This window comes from Rhodnius prolixus, unplaced genomic scaffold (genome assembly GCF_049639745.1).
Source record: "Rhodnius prolixus isolate KJV_2025 unplaced genomic scaffold, Rpr scaffold_6, whole genome shotgun sequence".
Lineage (NCBI taxonomy): Eukaryota > Metazoa > Arthropoda > Insecta > Hemiptera > Reduviidae > Rhodnius > Rhodnius prolixus.
In genome coordinates, this window is record NW_027411634.1 from 37772346 (window position 1) to 37791503 (window position 19158).

Sequence of the window (19158 nt, forward strand, 5' to 3'; positions counted from 1 at the left end):
ATTAATATCAATATTATTTTAATGAATGGAAACTTAATAAAATTATTTACGTTAAGTAGATTGTAGATAGAAGATAGAGAGACCCAGTGTATTCAGTAAGAACTGAAAGATTATCATGCTCCCTTGAAGTTGGCAGGGCTTGTTCGCCGAATGTTAAGAAGCGGTATATTTACATGTAAAATGTGAAGGTGAGAGGACAAAAGAGAAATTTCTTGTCTTGGCAGAGTTTTTTTTTTTTTACTTGAAAAAGTAATTTATTTTTCTACTTAGGTCCCTTTTAATTCAATGCATTTTGTCTGAGTTATTTGGAAGTATAGTTTCTATCCATGTAGCACAATTCTGAGATTGTCCTTACGTAGAGTCTGCTAGATGTTTGGGAGTGACTATTTCGAATACACTGTCCTGGAATAATCATGTCAGTGATATTTCAAATAGTATTTACAAGTCACTGTACCAGCTAAGACTCCACAAAGACTTGCTACCTGTACCGCTCCGTAGACAGCTGGTCAGTACACTGATATTCCCTAATTTGGATTATTGCTGCCCAGTGTATGCTGATTTGACTGCGGAACTCAACTTAAAGCTAAAACGATCACTAAACTCATGTGTCCGTTTTATATTAAATGTGCGAAAAGACGAACATATAACAGCACATTACCATGAGTTGGGGTGGCTTAATGTTGAGTTCCGCAGGAAATATTTTAAGGGCAATTTTCTATACCAGTTGTTTAGGACGCAGACTCCACGATATCTGTTTGACATGTTTACTGCTAAGGGTGTACTGGACTTACGGACTACAAGGACTGTCCACACCAGACTGTACATACCAACTTACAGGACTGCTACCTATCAGAATTCTTTTTTCGTTACTTCCTGTAGACTGTGGAACGACCTACCAACGGACCTTACGAACAGGAAAACAATTTTTAATTTCAGATTTTTATTTTATGACTACTTATTACAGGAATTTAGGAGGAAATAGTTTATTTATTTATTTTTATTATTTATTCTAGTTGTGAAAGTTATTCATAATTTTTTCTTATTAGTTTATATTTATTGTAAATAATTTTTTGCGAACAGCTGTTTGGATTTTATTTTATATTTTATTATTTTAACCGAGAGTTTTTTTGTGTTTATCATGTAAATTTTATTTATTTTTGTTGCCCTTAAGGGACATGAGTCCCAGGGCATAATAAACGTATCTTTCTTTCTCTCTCTCTCTCTCTCCCTCTCTCTCTCTCTCAACCGTACTATGTTCTTGACATGCCTAAAATTTCATAAGTACCGTGCTTACCCTCAAATAGAATTCAGTTCTTACTAAGTTCATATTTAATTAAAGAGGGAATTAAATGTTTCGCATAAGAGTAACGAAAATTATTTGAAATCCGAAATGCAAATTGCAAGGTTTTATCAGGTCAACTAAAAAAAATGGTTTCGTGATTCTGACCCTTCCAGAGTACGAGTCATCTTAATAATTATTTGCGGGAATTTATATCAACTTGAGTTTCATTAGTGTAAATTTAAAACGCAAATTGTCTGACGTGATATCAATCACAAGTTTTCACTTCTGAATTACTTAGTTTATATTTGTTCTGCTGCATATTTAACTATAGAGAACTCTTCACTTTTTACCTCCAGATTGATGTTCGAATGTTATATAAGTTTAGAGAGATTGTCTTTATTAAGATTATCTTTTAGTTAAGAGTATGTAGGTTGGAAATCATCTTCTAATCATCTTATCGGCCTCGTTTTTTTATATGGTATGTCGTTGTCACATATATGAGGAACTGGTATGGATAACCATTTATTCCCATGGATAAAATTGGTGCATTGTCGGAAGACTACTAATTGGTGGTTCGTAAGTTAGAATGTTAGCCGTCATAAACTTCTCTGTCAAGCAGCTGGATTCATCCTTTTACTGAGCCTTATTATTTAAGGAAACTTCTCTACATGTTGGGATGGTATTCCAGACACTTTTTTGTCAGTACGTAGAAAAAGAAAAATCCTCCAGCCATATTAAGAAGGACCTTTCGAGAACCTTTCTCCAAAGTTATTGTCTGGACTGTTAAGGAACTTAGATGGCATTTTATCTTTTATTGTCTCATTAACACTATTTTTGCGTTTTTCATTGAGTTGCTTTGTGGTCCTGCATTAACGCAGAGAATGTGCAAGCTACATTAACTTGTTCCTCTGCTTCATCATCTGGATCATCTATTTATAAAAATAATCGAGCATGCAAGCTACATTATCTTGTTCCTCTGCTTCATCAGGTTCATCTATTTATAAAAATATCTTTTAGTTTTATGTTTGTTAAGTATACTCCAAAAAAGCTAGGATGAGTATTACTAATTTTACTTAACGGACCAGAGTCTCAGTTGATAAAGCCGATATTCAAAAAATAGAATAAGCATTTTATCCTATTGGAACCAGAATAAATATCACTCAGACAACTGGAACATTAGAAGCTCATTCCATTACCAATTTAGTCTAAAAGTTGTGCTGAGATTACTCGTTTGAACTTATTTATCTTGCACTTTTTTTTGTTAAGACTGCTTTTAGCATTTTAGTAAGACTTTTTTTCTTATTTTACGGATGTGAATTGTTAACGTTATTAGAGGTATTATTTCTAGCATACATTGTTTTTTAGCAATCTAGTAATTGTATTACAAAAAATTTAAATTTTCGCCCGTAATTTTTAGAATATATATTAAAACACTGCCGATAGATTTTATAGATTTAGACCGTAAGTTTTGAATTAAGAAATAATCCTTTTAAGCGAAATACTTTTTTCCTAACGTTTTAGATTTTTCTAAAAGATTAAGAAAAAATTGAATCGCTTATTGGACTCATGAGTTTTAAAACATTCTTGCTTAATTGTTTCTCATAATATCTAAGTGGTAATTCCGTACATTGTACGAAAGAGGTTGACAGTTTAAAGAGATTACCGTCATCCATTCTCCGACTTTCCTAAAACAAATTTTTCTTCAACAATTATTCTTATAAAACTTACAACGCTACTTGCACCTTATAGTTTAGATAACACTTCAAAAAAATCGTAGCAGTCATTTTCGAAAAAAAAACTCAGAAATGTGACATAATCTATTGAGTAAAAGTGATTCAGGTTGAGAAATTTTCTTCAACCTTTAAATTTTAGTAAAAAAATTGCATTCTTCTTAATAATATAGAAGTTGCACGGAACGTACTGAAATGATGCTTTGAGTACTTCTTTCCGACACAAGTGCCCTTAGTCAAATTCTCATGGGAAAATGTTTCTAATAAAAGTTTATTGGAGATTTCCAAGTGTGCAATTAGTGTATAATTTCAAGGAAAAGTGGAAATTATTTTCATAAAAGTCACAAAAAAAATCCACTCATAAAGTATGGTAAAACTTAATAAGTTTTAATAGCTATAATTTAATAGAAATCAGTTGTGGAATCAAATCGTAATATAAAGTTTCACTTTCCGGTCTTAAGGCCATTTCCAGTTAGTAAAAAAATAAAACTACAATATTCTTACATAGCTAAAGCTCACTGCGAAGCACCCTTGAATAGGAACGATTATTGAGCAATCATTTCATATAATAATAAAGGTTTAAACTGACCCACCAGTTCCAGCGAGATGTTAGCGAAGTATCGAGGAGATGTACTGGTGGCAAACCAACAACGACTACTGTTAATCACAGAGTTCTTGCCAAAAATTTTCTCAAAAATCCTCCAACACACAAGTACTAGTTAATAAGTAAAATAATTTTACATTTTAGCATTTTTTTTTAGTTTTATAGTAGTCGTATTCATTGTTACGTGAATAATAAGCGAAAAATGGTAATCAAAATCAGAATTATAGGGTTTATTATTTTTTTTTCTTTGCATATTTTTTTAATTTTTGTTTAGTTGTTTTATTAAATAAGTTTTGTGTATATTAAAGATGATCAATGAGTTTCTTGGCTAAATTTTTCACGACTAATTTTTATTTTTGTATAATTCAGATCTATTTTATGTATGCCTTTATTAATCTCGAAAATAATTCTTGAATAAATCTATATAAAAAAGAAAAAATCTCAAACTCCTCAGAGTAGGGCATATTATTAAAAAATTATACAAAATCGAATCGGCCATTTTACTAACACTTGAATACAAGTATGTATTTCAGGCTGAACGGACTAAAATGTACTTCGACCGTACAATACTTCTTTTGTTCATTGTTGGCCATCGTGTGTACTTAGGTAAAACAAAGAAAACACAAGTTCTTTATTTTCTCTACTTTTCTCTATTAGATATAAACAGTACTTAGATAATACCGCACCGAAGAATCCTGACTTTCAACGCGAGTCACCAGCAAAGTTTTCCTAAATTTTTTGAAAGCTTCTTGAGCGTGTACAATTTTACATAATGTTTTGACTTTAAATTAGAATTATAGGGCGGTTCTTTATTAGATATTTGCATTATATTTTATCCACATTGCTGTCTATAAAATTGTTAACCGGTTCAAAATTTAGTTACAAGATTTAACAATTTGCTGTCGCTTTTTTTCTTGGATGCACGCCAATAGATACACGATTTTATACAGAGAATGTTGTGGAATTAATTTTTAGGGAAAATGTTAGGAATATTTATTACATTTAGTATGTAATATGGGTCATTTATTCTAAAATATGTTAGGCCAAAGTATAGTTAACAATTAAGTTAATATATATTTCAATTATACCATTTCCAGTGTAATGGTGAATCAGATAGTACTACTTGGAGTTGTCATGCATCAGCAGAACTGAGACTTGTCTCACAGAAGGAAGGATGTGAATCGTTTTGCAGAAGTAAGTTATTAAAGTAATGATGTTAATTATTATAATAATATTCATTATTAATTATTAATGATGGACTAAAAAACCAAACCTAATTGATTTATTTTAGAAATCCAGCATCTATTCTACAGTAAAGAGAATGATTGGGGATTTAGCCATTTCATGACTTGGTCAGAAGTTCTTGATCCAGAAAAAGGATTCATAAAAGATGACGCTATTACTTTGGAGGTAATTGATGCAATTTATTGTAAGTTATTTTACTTCATTAAGTTTTTGAGACTAATAAGAATATTTTTCTAAAAGAAGATGTAAAGTTACTTCTCTATATTATTAATACGTGGATAAGGGTCTAGTCATGCTTACTAGGCTTATTTGGATAGGCGGACATCTATAGAGAGTTTACAGGGCAGTCACTCCCGATTAGAACAATTTTTTGTATGGGAGTTAGTTGTTGCCGCAACTTAGGTGACGTTATCGTTCCGCCAATTTAAGGTTTAATAGTGCATTCTCGGGAAGTATAATTCCCAGGGTATACTTTGGATATTTAAGGAATGAGGATATATGCGAAGTTGGAGAAAGGTAATTTTTGGGAGAAAGCCCTTTTGGTATAAGTGCCACATCAGGCTTGGGTTCCTCCCAATAGGCTCTTCACCAGAGTGAATACAAAGAAGATCTAAAATTTAGTACTGTTGCGATTCAAAAAAGTCGTCGATGAAGTTCAGATAATAAGTATGTAATAATGAAGTTCTGAACTGCTAATAAGCAGTAAATTCCCTGAGGTTTGTCAGGTAGTAACCTGGCATAGTAATGCCACTGATGGAACGGTTCATTCCTAAGAAGCCTCGTGAGTCATAAGAACTGATCCGCTACCTGTTCGCTCTTACATTTTTAATATCCGAATACTTACAAGAATCCTATCAATCCTTAACATCGTAATCAACATCCCCAAAACAAATTAAAATATATAGATTAATGATTCTTAATGAGTTTATCAGATCGAGAAAATTGCTATCCAAAGTAAAAGTTCCCTTTTTATTTATAATCCATGCTATAGTTATTTTAGTTGCTTATTGCAGCTGTCTCTACACAAAAGACGAAAGGCGACTTTATCTCAAAGCTTTTACCGTTATATCAACCTTAGATTAGCGCCTATTATAAATCAGCTTCAATCCTTATTCTATCCCGAAATCATTCATGCTCCTGATTTTGCTGTGGTTAGAAGGGCTTAGAAGGTTCTGCCGAAGCTTGACCGCAGTCAGGGTTCAGTCTCAAGAGCTCCTTATATAATCTTCGCGAATTCTAGAGCCAGATCTAGGTTCTTCCTTTTTCAGTTTCCAAGAAATTACCTGAGTTTTGACAATTCCTTGGAGGGAAGGCAAATTTCTAAGTATCTCGTTCACAGAGGCTAAATGACTTATTGGTATTCGTCGTATTTATTACATAAATCATAGAACCCAAGACCTATGCAATTGGAACGATTTTGCGTACCATGCTAAAGTCTTATAAGACGTGTTTTGATCCAAAACAAAATAAATCTCTAGATCGTATAAATGTAACGTAGGTATAATGATTATTATTTTGTGTAATGTTTTAGTAAATGATATTTAAAAAGGTGTACATCCTATTTTATACATGAATATTTTTAGGATAAGTACGCTGAGAAATAATTGTTTGTCTCATTAAACAGGTACACGTCACAGCAGATGCACCACATGGTGTTAGTTGGGACTCGAAGAAGCATACTGGTTATGTAGGTCTTAAAAATCAAGGTGCAACCTGCTATATGAATTCACTATTACAGACATTGTATTTCACTAATGAATTGAGAAAGGTAAAAAAAAAAACTTGCTAACGGTAATTATTTTGTAAAAGAAAAGAAATTTAACTTTTTAAAAACAACAAAAAACTTTAATTGATTTAGGCAGTATATAAGATGCCAACAGAAAGTGATGATTCTAGTAAAAGTGTAGCTCTTGCGTTACAAAGAGTATTCCATGAATTGCAATTTAGCGATAAACCTGTCGGTACAAAGAAATTGACTAAATCATTCGGTTGGGAAACTTTGGATTCATTCATGCAACACGATGTGCAGGAATTTTTACGAGTTGTAAGTATTTATTCTAATATATTGTTTTTCTTAGATAAGATTAGATTTGGTGAAAGAATGTATAGATCTCTTCGATGGCACTTGGACCATTAGAAGAGATTGTGTTGATTTCAGTATCCTCCATGAATAACCAACGGTTGTCTGAAAAGATCGCTCTTCTATTTACGGTCTTAAGAGCTTTTCACTCAGGGATTAGTGATTCTGGTCCATTCCATTAGTCTCTATTGAACTCCTGTTAGTATTTAAAGAAGGATGCGCCAAGTGCGTTTGCTTCTTTAAGTTTGCGATTACGTATGCGTATACATTTTCGAGATTCTTTCTTATTTCCCAGTCGCCATTCTCGCACTTCTGGCCAAATATGTTTTTGAATATATTTCTTTTTTAAACCCCAAGTATCTTTTCGCTTTCTTTGCTGAGCACCCACGTTTCGCTGGCGTATTGGACGAAGGGTCTGATTGTTTTATAGGCCTTGCGGGACAAATCCTTAAACCGCAAAACCTTTTAAACAGCGATCAGGAATCTGTTTCCTGCCGCTATTCTCGCCGTTATTTCTGCGGTTATATAATTGTTATTTTGTAATAGTGACCCTAGATATTTAAAATCACTTCACGTTGGAAAGCTGTGATTAGTCAACTGGATTGATTCTTCTCCACGCGACTGGGCCCTCAAGGTTCGCATATTTTTGGTCTTTACCTCGCTGATTTCCAGACAGCGTTTCTTCCAAGCATGTTCCAGTTCTTGAAAAGCTCCCCCAGGGTCGCTTAGATGCTAATATTGGCTGACCTGTTTTCACTGTCATTCTTATTTATGTTCTGACGATCATTGTCTAGTTTAGTTTTGATCAAGATGTAGTATGTCATGGAACACCAATTATTTTCATTTTTCAATGTGTTGCTAAATTTTTAAGTGATATTAATCAGGACTTTTTTCGTTTTATCAATTTCAGTTATTAGATAAATTGGAAAGTAAAATGAAGAGGACATGTGTAGAGGGTACGGTACCGAAACTCTTCGAAGGTAAAATGGTGGTATGTTATCAATTTTTAAAGCAACTAACTTTTACATCTAAACGTTCAAACTTTTTAATGTTATTTTTATTATTTCTTATTGTAATATAAATATTTCTTCTTTTAGTCGTTCATAAAATGTAAAAACATCGATTATAAATCTACTAGAACCGAAACATTCTACGATATCCAATTGAATATCAAAGGAAAGAAAAATAGTACGTATAATGAATTTTTGTTTTGATATTATTTCAGATAAAATATCTTTTAACTTTAAGAACGTTTTGATTCCTCTTAAGGTATTAAGAAAAAAAATAAATTCCATGTTTGATTGAAAAATTATGAATGGATTTAGTAAATTGAAATTTAGTATTATTATCGTTGCGCGTTATGAACATGGATTTAGTAAATTGAAATTTAGTATTATTATCGTTGCGCGTTATGAACATGGATTTAGAAAATTTAAATTTAGTATTATTATCGTTTCGCGTTATGAACATGGTTTTAGAAAATTGAAATTTAGTATTATTAACATAGCACATTATGAACAAAAATTTGCAACAGTTGTTTGTTATTGAAAAAAAAGTGAGATAAAACCTGAAGTGATCAGTTATAGCACTCAGCTTAGGTGGGACTGTATCCTCTAATTTTATGAAATAAAAACGTCATAAACTGATGACTCAAATTAAAAAAAATCGGCAAGACTCCAATACTTTTATAACATGGGGTGTTCTTTAGAGAGTGGTCTTTGTAAGTGGGGTGTATGCATCTGAAGAAAATAACTTGTCGAAACTTTGCAGGAATCTTATACTTTACGTCTGTGCTCTATTGCTGGTCCTGACCAACTAAATTAGCGTTCAAGATTCATCAATTTGAAGTACCGTAGTTGGTGTATTTTGTGTATTTTTTTGTTTTTTTCATTAAGATTTTCTCTGAAGTTCATTAAATACCAATAAGTACACGTAGATCTATACTTTTCGTTTGGTTAAGTTTGTCTTGGAAGTACTAAGGAGAGACGAATGCAAGCTTGTCTATTTGTGTTGTACGGATTTGCAAACTGCGTAATGTTAGTAAGAATAAAGTAACTTTCTTAAATTTAATTTGAAGTTATAATTATGTATTGTGTGAAAGTCGGGTGAGTGTTTCATGCTATATTTTTCATTTTAAATTTTAGAGTCATTTTTAAGAATCAAGGAGATGGTTATTTTCCGAATGCTGGTTTTGTTTTGAATTGTCTTTCAATATATTGTGAATTTTTGAAAATGAAAGTTGATCACTCTACAGAGAACTTCATGAATAATCCATATGGATAAATTTATAAAGCAAATCCAATGCGATTTATCGGAATGTAAACTTTATTGCAGTTCCTGTGTGCAATGGTGAGTGATTGTTAGGAGGGGCGCAGTGGTTTTTTCTTTCTTCAGCAGATTAGCTTCTTAGGTCTTCGGAGGGCTTGTAAAAGTATGATTTTTTGTTAGGCATTCAGTTACACCGAAAGCCTTTTGAGTGATTTAAGAGAGCGATAATGGGTGAAGGTCCAAAATCGGCCTGAATCAAGTAAAGAAGCATTTACTGAGGGATAAAAATGTCGAATGGTACTAAAAAAAAAAAGGTAGTTTAGGCATTACTCGATATGGTGTTGGTTAATTAATTGCACCATCATAGTTTTTATAATCTTTCGTTTTATTTATGTAATTCAATGAGTTATGTATTTATTGGTTTAGAATGACCAGTTGCTTTTTCAGTACAACACTTTGATGATAAACTATTTCTTTATCACTAATTACTTTCTATCACTAATTAAGTTTCTTTACGTATTAAAAATTGTATAATCATTTTCAGTAACCGAATCATTTAATGACTATGTAACGGCCGAAGTATTAGATGGTGATAATAAATACGATGCTGGCGAGCACGGTCTTCAAGATGCTGAAAAAGGAGTGATATTCTCAAAATTTCCTCCAGTATTACATTTACATTTGATGCGTTTTCAATACGATCCTATTACAGACTGTTCTGTTAAATTCAATGATAGGTATGTAGGGAAGATATTTCTGTTAAATATTTGTTTATATATTCTAATAGTATTTTCAAATCCTTTTAACAAACTTATAGTAAAAATAATTTGAACCTATATTTTTATGACATACTTTACTCAGAATCAGAATGCAATGACTGTATGCTTACAACCTCAGATAACTTCTTCCTAAAGGAACCTTTTGTTACTTATCTTTATCCTTTTTTTTTATATATATATAGATTGAAGAAGTTTTCTAAGCAAACATGTTCTTAAATTCCGATTTTTTGTCATAATTTAAATATTATTTACATATTTTAAATTATTTTTTAATTTATTTTATAACTTTTTGTTATTTGAGGTTCAATGGCTATGCAATTTGTCATTGATTTTTTTTTAATATATATATATTAATAATTAAATATTAAATAATAAAATATACATATAAAATTTAGTATATTTTATAAAAATAAAATATTGAATAACGTATTCTTAAATTTTCCAAACTTTCTCGTATTTTAATTATGCTTTAGTGTATATGAATAGTTTTACTAACCCATCTATAAAGATCTATTTATTTATTTTAAGTAACCCGAAAATCAGTTTATTAATTTTTAAATTCGTTTTATAGGTTTGAATTTACTGAGAAAGTTAACTTGTCTGATTACTTACAAGCACCCGAGGCGACGCCAGCAATCTATACACTGCATGCAGTACTGGTACATTCGGGAGATAATCATGGCGGGCATTATGTGGTTTTTATTAATCCTAAAGGAGATGGAAAGGTAAAAATTGTTAATTTATATTAAATTTTAATTTTGTTTAGAAAAAAAGTTGAGTTATATCCTAGGTTTTATATAGAATAGTAATTAAATCTAATTAGGGCGGATGTAGAAGAATATTTAAAAGACGCTCTAATATTTCATTTCACTTATTTTCCAAACAAACATCGTTCAATTAGAGCACAATTTTCAGAACTTATGGTAGGCCTAACATCAGTAGTTTCTTATATCGTTGGTTTTATCCGACGTAGCATGCATTTTTATTATATCTCTGGCCAGTTTTAGTATTTCATCCATTATCGAGGTGGTAGAATTTTCAGTTTGGTGTTGAGGTTTCGACTTCACTATGGTCCTAATAGTCAACCATTTGAAACACTGTGGGATTTCTTGGTCCATTGAAGAATGCTTGGAAAAGTCGTAATTCCGGTGGACCGATATTCCTCAACTCGGACATTAGGCAACAAATTTGATATACACAAATTATTATATATATTATATATATTCGGGAATACCCGAATTTTAGTATCACCTTTTTCTTTATCACGTTGTACTTCAACTTCAACAGCACTTCGTTATTCAGTGTTATTAAGTGTTCAGTTCGTAGGATGCAATAAGTAATTTCAATAAAGTGCAGAATAAAGAATACATGGGGAAATTATTAAAAAGAAAGCACTTAGACTGTACAACCAGTTTCAGGAATTGGAACAATCACAAGTCAGGGTATCGAAGAAACTGGAATTTAAAGCAAGTGAGATTTTTTAAAAAGACACGCATTTCATAATGTTAAAATAAAAGGAGTAGTAGCATCAGCAGACGAAAAGGCTGCAAAAAACTTTTCGGATAAACTAGCAAAAATAATTGAAAAGGGCGGCTATACTCCCGATCAAATATTTAATGCCGACGAAACGGGATTATTCTGGAAGAAAATGCCTGAAAGTACATACATAGCAAAATCTGAAAAAAATCAGCCAGTGGTTTTAAAGCGGCCAAAGATCGGGTGACGTTCTTGTTTTTTAGCGATGCATCTGGTGATAAAATGTTTCAAGCCTTTTAATCAACAAATTATTTATGCCACGAGCTTTAAGAAGTAAGAACATTGAACAACTTCCCGTTCATTTGATGGCAAAAAAGCATGGATGATGACTGATCTGTTTACAAAGTGGTTCAAAGTGGTTTTGTTCCTGAGGTCCAGAAATATATGGAACAAAATGTTTGAAATTCAAAATACTTTTGCTTGTTGATAATGCCCAGCCACCAAGTGCTGGATCATCCAAATATTCAAATGCTGTTTTTGCCGCCTAAGGCTGGAAACATAGTGGAGCGGCGAGCAAAGCGGCGATGATAGCGAAGAGAAAAGCGGCGAAAACAAACACTAGAAATAGATAGAGTTGCTCTATCTTCGCTTTGCTCGCCACTATGCGCGGTCCCATATGTTAACTTCTGTTTGATTTCGCCGCTTTGCTCTTCGCTATCATCGCCGCTTTGCTCGCCGCTCCACTATGTTTCCAGCCTAATACTACCTCCTCGCTGATTCAGCCACTTGATCAGGGTATTATAACAGCATTTAAAATGTACTACATAAAGCAAACGTTTAAATATATTTTAGATTCAGTGGAAGAAAGAAATTTGAGTAATGTGGAAGCATGGAGAAATTTTACGATAATGGATTGTATTACACAATGCTTATTTTGCCATCAAACATTTGCGCCAATCGACCTTAAATGCTTGTTGGAAATTTTTTTTGCCAGCATTCGTCAAAAGTGAAAGTTGCTTAGTACAAAAATCTATCTTGTGTTCTGCAGTTACGAGTAACAATCAAATGCAATTTTTTGTGAAGGTTTTAACAACGTGCAAACGGCTGACATCGAAGAATTGATGCGAGAAAACCCTTTGGATGACGACTTGATCGAATTTATGACAGTTTATGATAATAAAGAAGTCGATGATGACGAAGTCGATAATGACGAAGTCGATAATGACGAAGTCGAAGGTGAAGTTCAGCTATTAACGGCTTATTTAATTGTGAGGGTTTGAAATTTGCGATAAGTGTGGAACAACAGTAATAAAAAAAAAATGTAAAATTCGTTATAAACCATACCATATTTTCGTTGACTTCTATTACTACAAACACATAACCACTTGTAAGATTTAGTAAAGTTGCTAATAAATGGTTCATTTTTCTCATTACCATCAAATAAATAAACTTATAAACTTATGAAGACAAAGATCAAAGTAAATAGACAACCATACACATAAATTAAATTCTTAGTCAAAAAATTGAATGAGTGTTTTTTAAAATTCATTCATAATTTGTAGAGCGTACATTGCAAAATAACAATAATTAAATAACTTTTGGTTCTCTGATATGTTTCAGTGGTGTAAGTTCGATGACGATGTGGTATCACGTTGTTCTAAACAAGAAGCCATAGAGAATAATTATGGCGGTCATGATGATGACATGAACATGACTGTGAAACATTGTACTAACGCCTATATGTTAGTTTACATCAGAGATTCCGAACTTGCCACTGTACTGCAAGATGTTACTGAAAGCGATATACCACAAGAGGTTAGTACATGTGTTGGGGATTTTATTATTATTATTTTTTAGATATTTGGTTTGTGATGGCTGTAAATAAAATAAATGAAAAAAAAAAAAAATTGCCAGTAACTTCAAGAAAGTTGTATCAATAATTAATTTTGAAAAAAGTTCGATAAATGGTCATTTTGAGTTATCTGTTAGATTTTGCTTAATCATCTCCCGATGAGTTTGATTAGTTTGAAAATTCTGTAACTTAAAGACTTTTTTCATGTTGTCTAATTTATCATAAGTTGCCACTGATATGTACCTGTAAACAGGTAAATTATCTCAGAATGTTTATTAACTTCATCTCAATGTATTAATAAATATGAAATCTGTACCTTATCTTCTAGCTAAAAAGTAATTAGTGATAATTTTGAGAAATATACGAGATGTTAGCCATGCCAAGTCCTCTGCATACATTTAAACGCCAAGAAATGCAGTTGTAAATCTGGATTGCCAGTCCCTATGTAAAAGACGTACTGATCGAACGAACTATATAAAACTGCATGCATACATTCTACACTTTACAGTAGATTTGGGGTCAACGTTTATCCTATTTAGGATAAAATCCTTTTTGGTCAAATTGCTGTTAAGGAATACTAGCTTGTGCTTGGTATTCAGTTAGAGAATCCACATCCTTTCAGTGAAGTTCTTTCTACATCTTTGTTAATTTTACAGATCCTTCTTTCATGGCATCTTCCTCTTCTTTATTATATTTAAAACATATTACAATTGTCAAAATAATAAGTAGGTAGTCTCTGAAAATAAAGTAGTCCAAACTGGAAAATACAAAATTAAATATAATAAAATTGAATTTCTGAAAGATTAAAAGAATTAGTGCAGTACAATAGTAAATATAGTTTCTTTTTTTTTTTTTTGTTATTGGAACAATAGGGTTTAATTCAGTAATTAATATATTAGTCTTATTTCTCTTCTTTTTTTTTTTTAATTAACAAAAAAGCAAAGAGAATTTTATATTATAAAAAAAATACTTGTATGTATATTTAAAACTAAGAAGGCTAATGACATAATTTATATATATGGCAACTGATATTAAACCCTATTGTTTTAGGTTCTATTGAAGATAAAATCTCTTGCCGATTAAAAAAATATATATATCAAACAAAAAACAAATAATCGATTTGCGAATTTTGCGCTCGATCTGAATGAAGGCAACGTGGATGATCTGTATCGGGAGTTAACTCAGTTTCCGTAATTCCTCTCCCCCATTAATTTTATTTATTTATTTACTAATTATTTTATTATTCTTATGAAAATTTTTATTATATACCTTTTTATTTTTGATATGAATAAATTTTTTCTTTACAAAATTAACTTCTTTTTTTTTTAATTTAGATTAGTTTATATTTTCTGTTATTGTTATTATTATTATATTGTTAACATCGAGGCCGATTCTTAACAACTAGCCTTTAAGCATTCGAGGTAGCGATTGTTAAAAAGACTGTTCTTGCAACTTAAATCGTTTAGTGAAGAAAGCTGATTTTGTAAAATGTTCTTTAGAGAGAGGGTTGTAGATAAATTGAATTGCAATGAACTGTCTGTCTCTCCTACCCGAGGTCGAAGGTACGGCTGCCTCTGCAGTGGGTGGTTTACCTCACTACCACCACCTGTTCCGCTACTTCTTCTGCCATAACGTTGTTGAAAAACCAAAGTGTATTTAGTCACTCTATTGTATGGCCTGCTTAAACTATTTCTTTTATAGTCCGCCTCTGAAGTGCCGTTTTAGTTTTACATTTTTTGTTCTAAAATGTACGAGTTTCTATCTAACTGTGACCAAAAGACCGAATTGAAGAGTATTCTTCCACCAATAAGTATAAAAATGTCCGGTACGGCTTGTACAATGTTTTGAGATTGGCATGACCTTTTCTGAAAATAAATACATAAAATAAAAAATAAAGTTGGTGGTTGCTCAAAACGAAATGTGTATAAGCTGAAACAACCAGAATCTGAAAACTTTTAAAATCTTCTATGTATACCATATTTGTTGTTTTATCCATAATCAAGTAGTAAGAGGGCAAATTTATCTTCCCGTTCTCTATCAGAACCCCAACTCCCGTACAATTTGTACTTTCCATCTGGTCGCGTCCATTACCCTTCCTGCTTCTATCTTCAAACAGAACAATCTTCATAGTTTCATATAATTTATATTGTTCTTAGCTGGTTAATTCTTTGTTAAGCTTCTCATCTTTACTTTCTAGATCCATCCTAGAAAACGAATATTGACTTTGATGTTTGCCGTTTAAGATTTTGTAATCCAGACTGTTCACATAATGTTGGATAGCTCCTTTTGTAATGACAACAGTGGGTTTAGCATAATATTTGTGGCAGTATAGATAGTACTTTTTTTATATATTACTTATAATTTCAACAAGAACTTAGTTGAACAAGATTATTATAAATACAAGTAGAGAGAGAGATTAAGTTTGTAAAAACTTGCCAGAAACAGATTAAATTTCATGCTTAATCTAACTTTTATTTATAATTTATTATTCATTTAAAACTCTACCTTAGTGAAATATTCGAAAATTGCAGCTAGTTGAACGACTACAAGAAGAAAAACGATTAGAGCAGATTCGTAGGAAAGAACGAAGTGAAGCTCATCTGTATATGACCGTACAAGTAGTACTGGAAGATTCCTTTGATGGTCATCAAGGTAACGACTTGTTTGATCAAGAAAGAGCACATTTCCGAGTGTTCAGGGTGAAGAAGTTGCTCACATTGCAAGAATTCATGGAACTACTATCAGATACTTTGGTAAGTTCGTATATTAAATTTATTAATTGATTATAAGAAATATAATGCGAATGTAAACAAGAGTGTATGCCATGTTCATAGATTTTTTAAAGGAGTTTGACACGCACGTCTATCTCGTTAAAAAGTTACAAGTTATATACGGCATTAGGGAGGAGTTGAATTGCAATTCTTTTAAACGCACATTACGGGAAATCCCATATTGTAGATCTATGTGGCAAAAAATAGAATGTAATGCGAACGGAAAGTGTAGTTCTGCAGGATTTTTTTTTAGAACCGATCCTGTTTTGGACTCAACGTAAAAGAAATGCCTTATATTGGAATTATGAAACTATTACGCAAATGAAACCGCTTTGTGAGAGAGAGACTGTTGCAAGGACATGAACGAGCAGTATATGCTCTTTTTTTACCCATATGTAGCAGAGAATCATTTGACACTTCAGAGGCATGTTTAAACTATTCCTTTTATAGTCCGCCTCTGAAGTGCCGTTTTAGATTTACATTTTTTGTTCTAAAATTTACGAGTTTCTACAAGAAGAAAAACGATTAGAGCAGATTCGTAGGAAAGAACGAAGTGAAGCTCATCTGTATATGACCGTACAAGTAGTATTGGAAGATTCCTTTGATGGTCATCAAGGTAACGACTTAGCTGTGATCTAGCTGTGACCAAAAGACCAAAATTGAAGAGTATTCTTCCACCAATAAGTATAAAAATGTCCGGTACGGCTTATACAAGTATTTTGAGATTGGCATGACAGTGACCAAGAAATTTATTTACTGATTGCCGGAAACTTGATAGTCACTTACCTTAGATCTTTTACTAGAACAATTATTTGAATGTGATCCTTCAAAAGTTGTAGGTTGCGTCATCACATGGCTCAATAGAATATTATTATTGAATGAATAATGTCAAGCGAACTACCTTTTTTAGTAAGAATTCTAACATACAAGAAAATTTTATAATTTTAAGAGGTAATTTTATTGGTCACAGATTTTTATTTTCGTTAATATAATAATACCTAATTTTTCATAAAAGATTATAGCAGTCAAATAAAATAGGTTTTTGAAATATTACTTAATAATTTATTCTAATTTTTTGTAATATTTTCCAGAAATATCCTGTGGAACAGATGCGACCGTGGCCATTCAGCACACGGACTAATTTAACGTTTCGTCCTACAATGTTGGACATAGAAGGTGATCTGAATCGACCATTACAAGAAATCGCCGAAGGTAATAATCCATGGAATGTATTTCTGGAGGTACTATCTCCGGACAGCGGTACAACAGCTCTTCCTCCTTTCGATAGAGACAGTGATGTATTGTTGTTTTTCAAAATGTACGATCCGAAAGCGAAGAAAATTTATTACTGTGGACATCATTATATGCCTGTCGCTTCAAAAGTCTGTAAGTATTTGATCTTGGTTTGAATGTTTTCATGAGATGTGTAATTTTAATGAAACTTAAATAAGTTTGAGTGTCTGGTCTGAAAAATCGCAACAAGTTCAAATTTTAGGTTTAGTTTAGGTGCAATTATGGAATCCGACTATAAGCTTATGCACAAAATCAGCATGACTTATTTATTACAGAATTGATTGATTACTGGGTCAATTTTTCCATTTTTTGAGATTTCTTTGAAAAGATATTCTTTAAACTTGATATATACATGTGTGTGCCATTCCTAGAGTTATTTTACTTGTGTCCAAATATGTGCCAACTGTGTATTGTAGAAGATGTGTATAATTTCTTTAAACATAAACAAAATACAATAAGAAAGTAGTAACATTCCAATTTTTAATTTAATTCTGCTAAACGTGCATGGCGTTTGTACATATTACATTGAAGTGTTAATAAAAACAAAGGTGACGTTTTTATAAATTTTTCGACAAAGTAATTCGATGATTGATCAATTTTTTTTCTTTTTTTTTTTTAATTATTTCTTCTTCTTTTCTGCCTTCCCAGGTGAGTTGGTGCCAATTTTGAACGAGCGCGCTGGTTTTCCACCGGATACAGAGCTGGTTCTTTTCGAAGAAATCAAACCGAATTTGGTCGAACAAATAGAAAATCAAAACGATGCTCTAGAGAAGGTAAAGTATAAAGTAGTTGTGAATTTGGAAACCAAATTGGATGGTTGGGATTATTAATTTACTTTTTATAGAACCACTGTTATTTGTATTCATGAATATATTTACTATACATATTATGTCCTCTAGTAGAAATGAAAACATCTTTTATATATATTTTTATCTTACTTTATTTTTTATCTGTTTTATTATATTATACATATAATATTCCTCACATTGCATGCTATAAACTTTCACTTTGTTGTTATTTTCTTTATTTTTATTTTTATTTTATATACTCACTTCTTGTTTCAAACTCTCGTGAAGTGTGCATGCTTTCAAGCCGGATCCATTTTTTTTTTTTTTGTAATTTACATTTTATTTTATTTTTTTATTCTGTTTCCTTTATCTTTCCATTAAGATTTCATAAGCGAAAATTAATAGAAATAAATAACATTTAAATAAATTAATTATTAATAAGATGGTATTACAATGATACGAATCTTAACATTTTTGAAAGTTTTTCCTCTCTAAAAAACAAAAAACAAATGCACTTTTTTTTCTTTTATTTTGATTAATTTTAATTTCTGGCATCACAGCACAATTTGGGGTATCTTAACTTTATTCAAATTAATTTTTAAAAAAAGTATTAATCGAATTTATACATAATATTGAATTTTGGAAAATTCAGGATCGTAAAGTATTCTGAGAATAATTTTTTCTATAATTGTTAATATTACATTTGTTCGTTTAATTTTTATGACGTGCTGTGGTAATTTTAAAAATTATAACTGACAAATAAATAAGTAATAAAAAAATAACTATATGTAGATAAAAAAACAATGCAAGGCAACCAATTATTGATCGGAACTAACAAAAGCCTCCTTTTGGGCTCCAAAGTGAGTCTAGAACAAAAATATCAGAACTAAACTTTGAACCACCAAAGATTCTCACAACATTCCATAAAAATAAATCTTAAACCTCGTGATTCATGATAACTCGTATTTCCTCCTCTTGTTTGCAGTGTCG

General features: G+C 31.5%; 1 protein-coding gene across 3 annotated transcripts in view; it reads left to right on the top strand.

The window, feature by feature from the left end:
• The window catches only part of Usp7 (Ubiquitin-specific protease 7), a 34994-nt gene that overhangs the window by 2838 nt on the left and 12998 nt on the right, over positions 1-19158 (top strand). For all 3 annotated transcript variants that reach the window (XM_074140681.1, XM_074140679.1, XM_074140680.1), the window contains 12 exons: positions 4714-4810; positions 4908-5026; positions 6486-6629; positions 6720-6905; positions 7852-7932; positions 8039-8129; positions 9754-9946; positions 10560-10713; positions 13085-13279; positions 15848-16069; positions 17179-17473; positions 18029-18153. In XM_074140681.1, the coding sequence (XP_073996782.1) occupies positions 4714-4810; positions 4908-5026; positions 6486-6629; positions 6720-6905; positions 7852-7932; positions 8039-8129; positions 9754-9946; positions 10560-10713; positions 13085-13279; positions 15848-16069; positions 17179-17473; positions 18029-18153 (1902 nt within the window). The remainder of the gene's footprint in view (positions 1-4713; positions 4811-4907; positions 5027-6485; positions 6630-6719; positions 6906-7851; positions 7933-8038; positions 8130-9753; positions 9947-10559; positions 10714-13084; positions 13280-15847; positions 16070-17178; positions 17474-18028; positions 18154-19158) is intronic.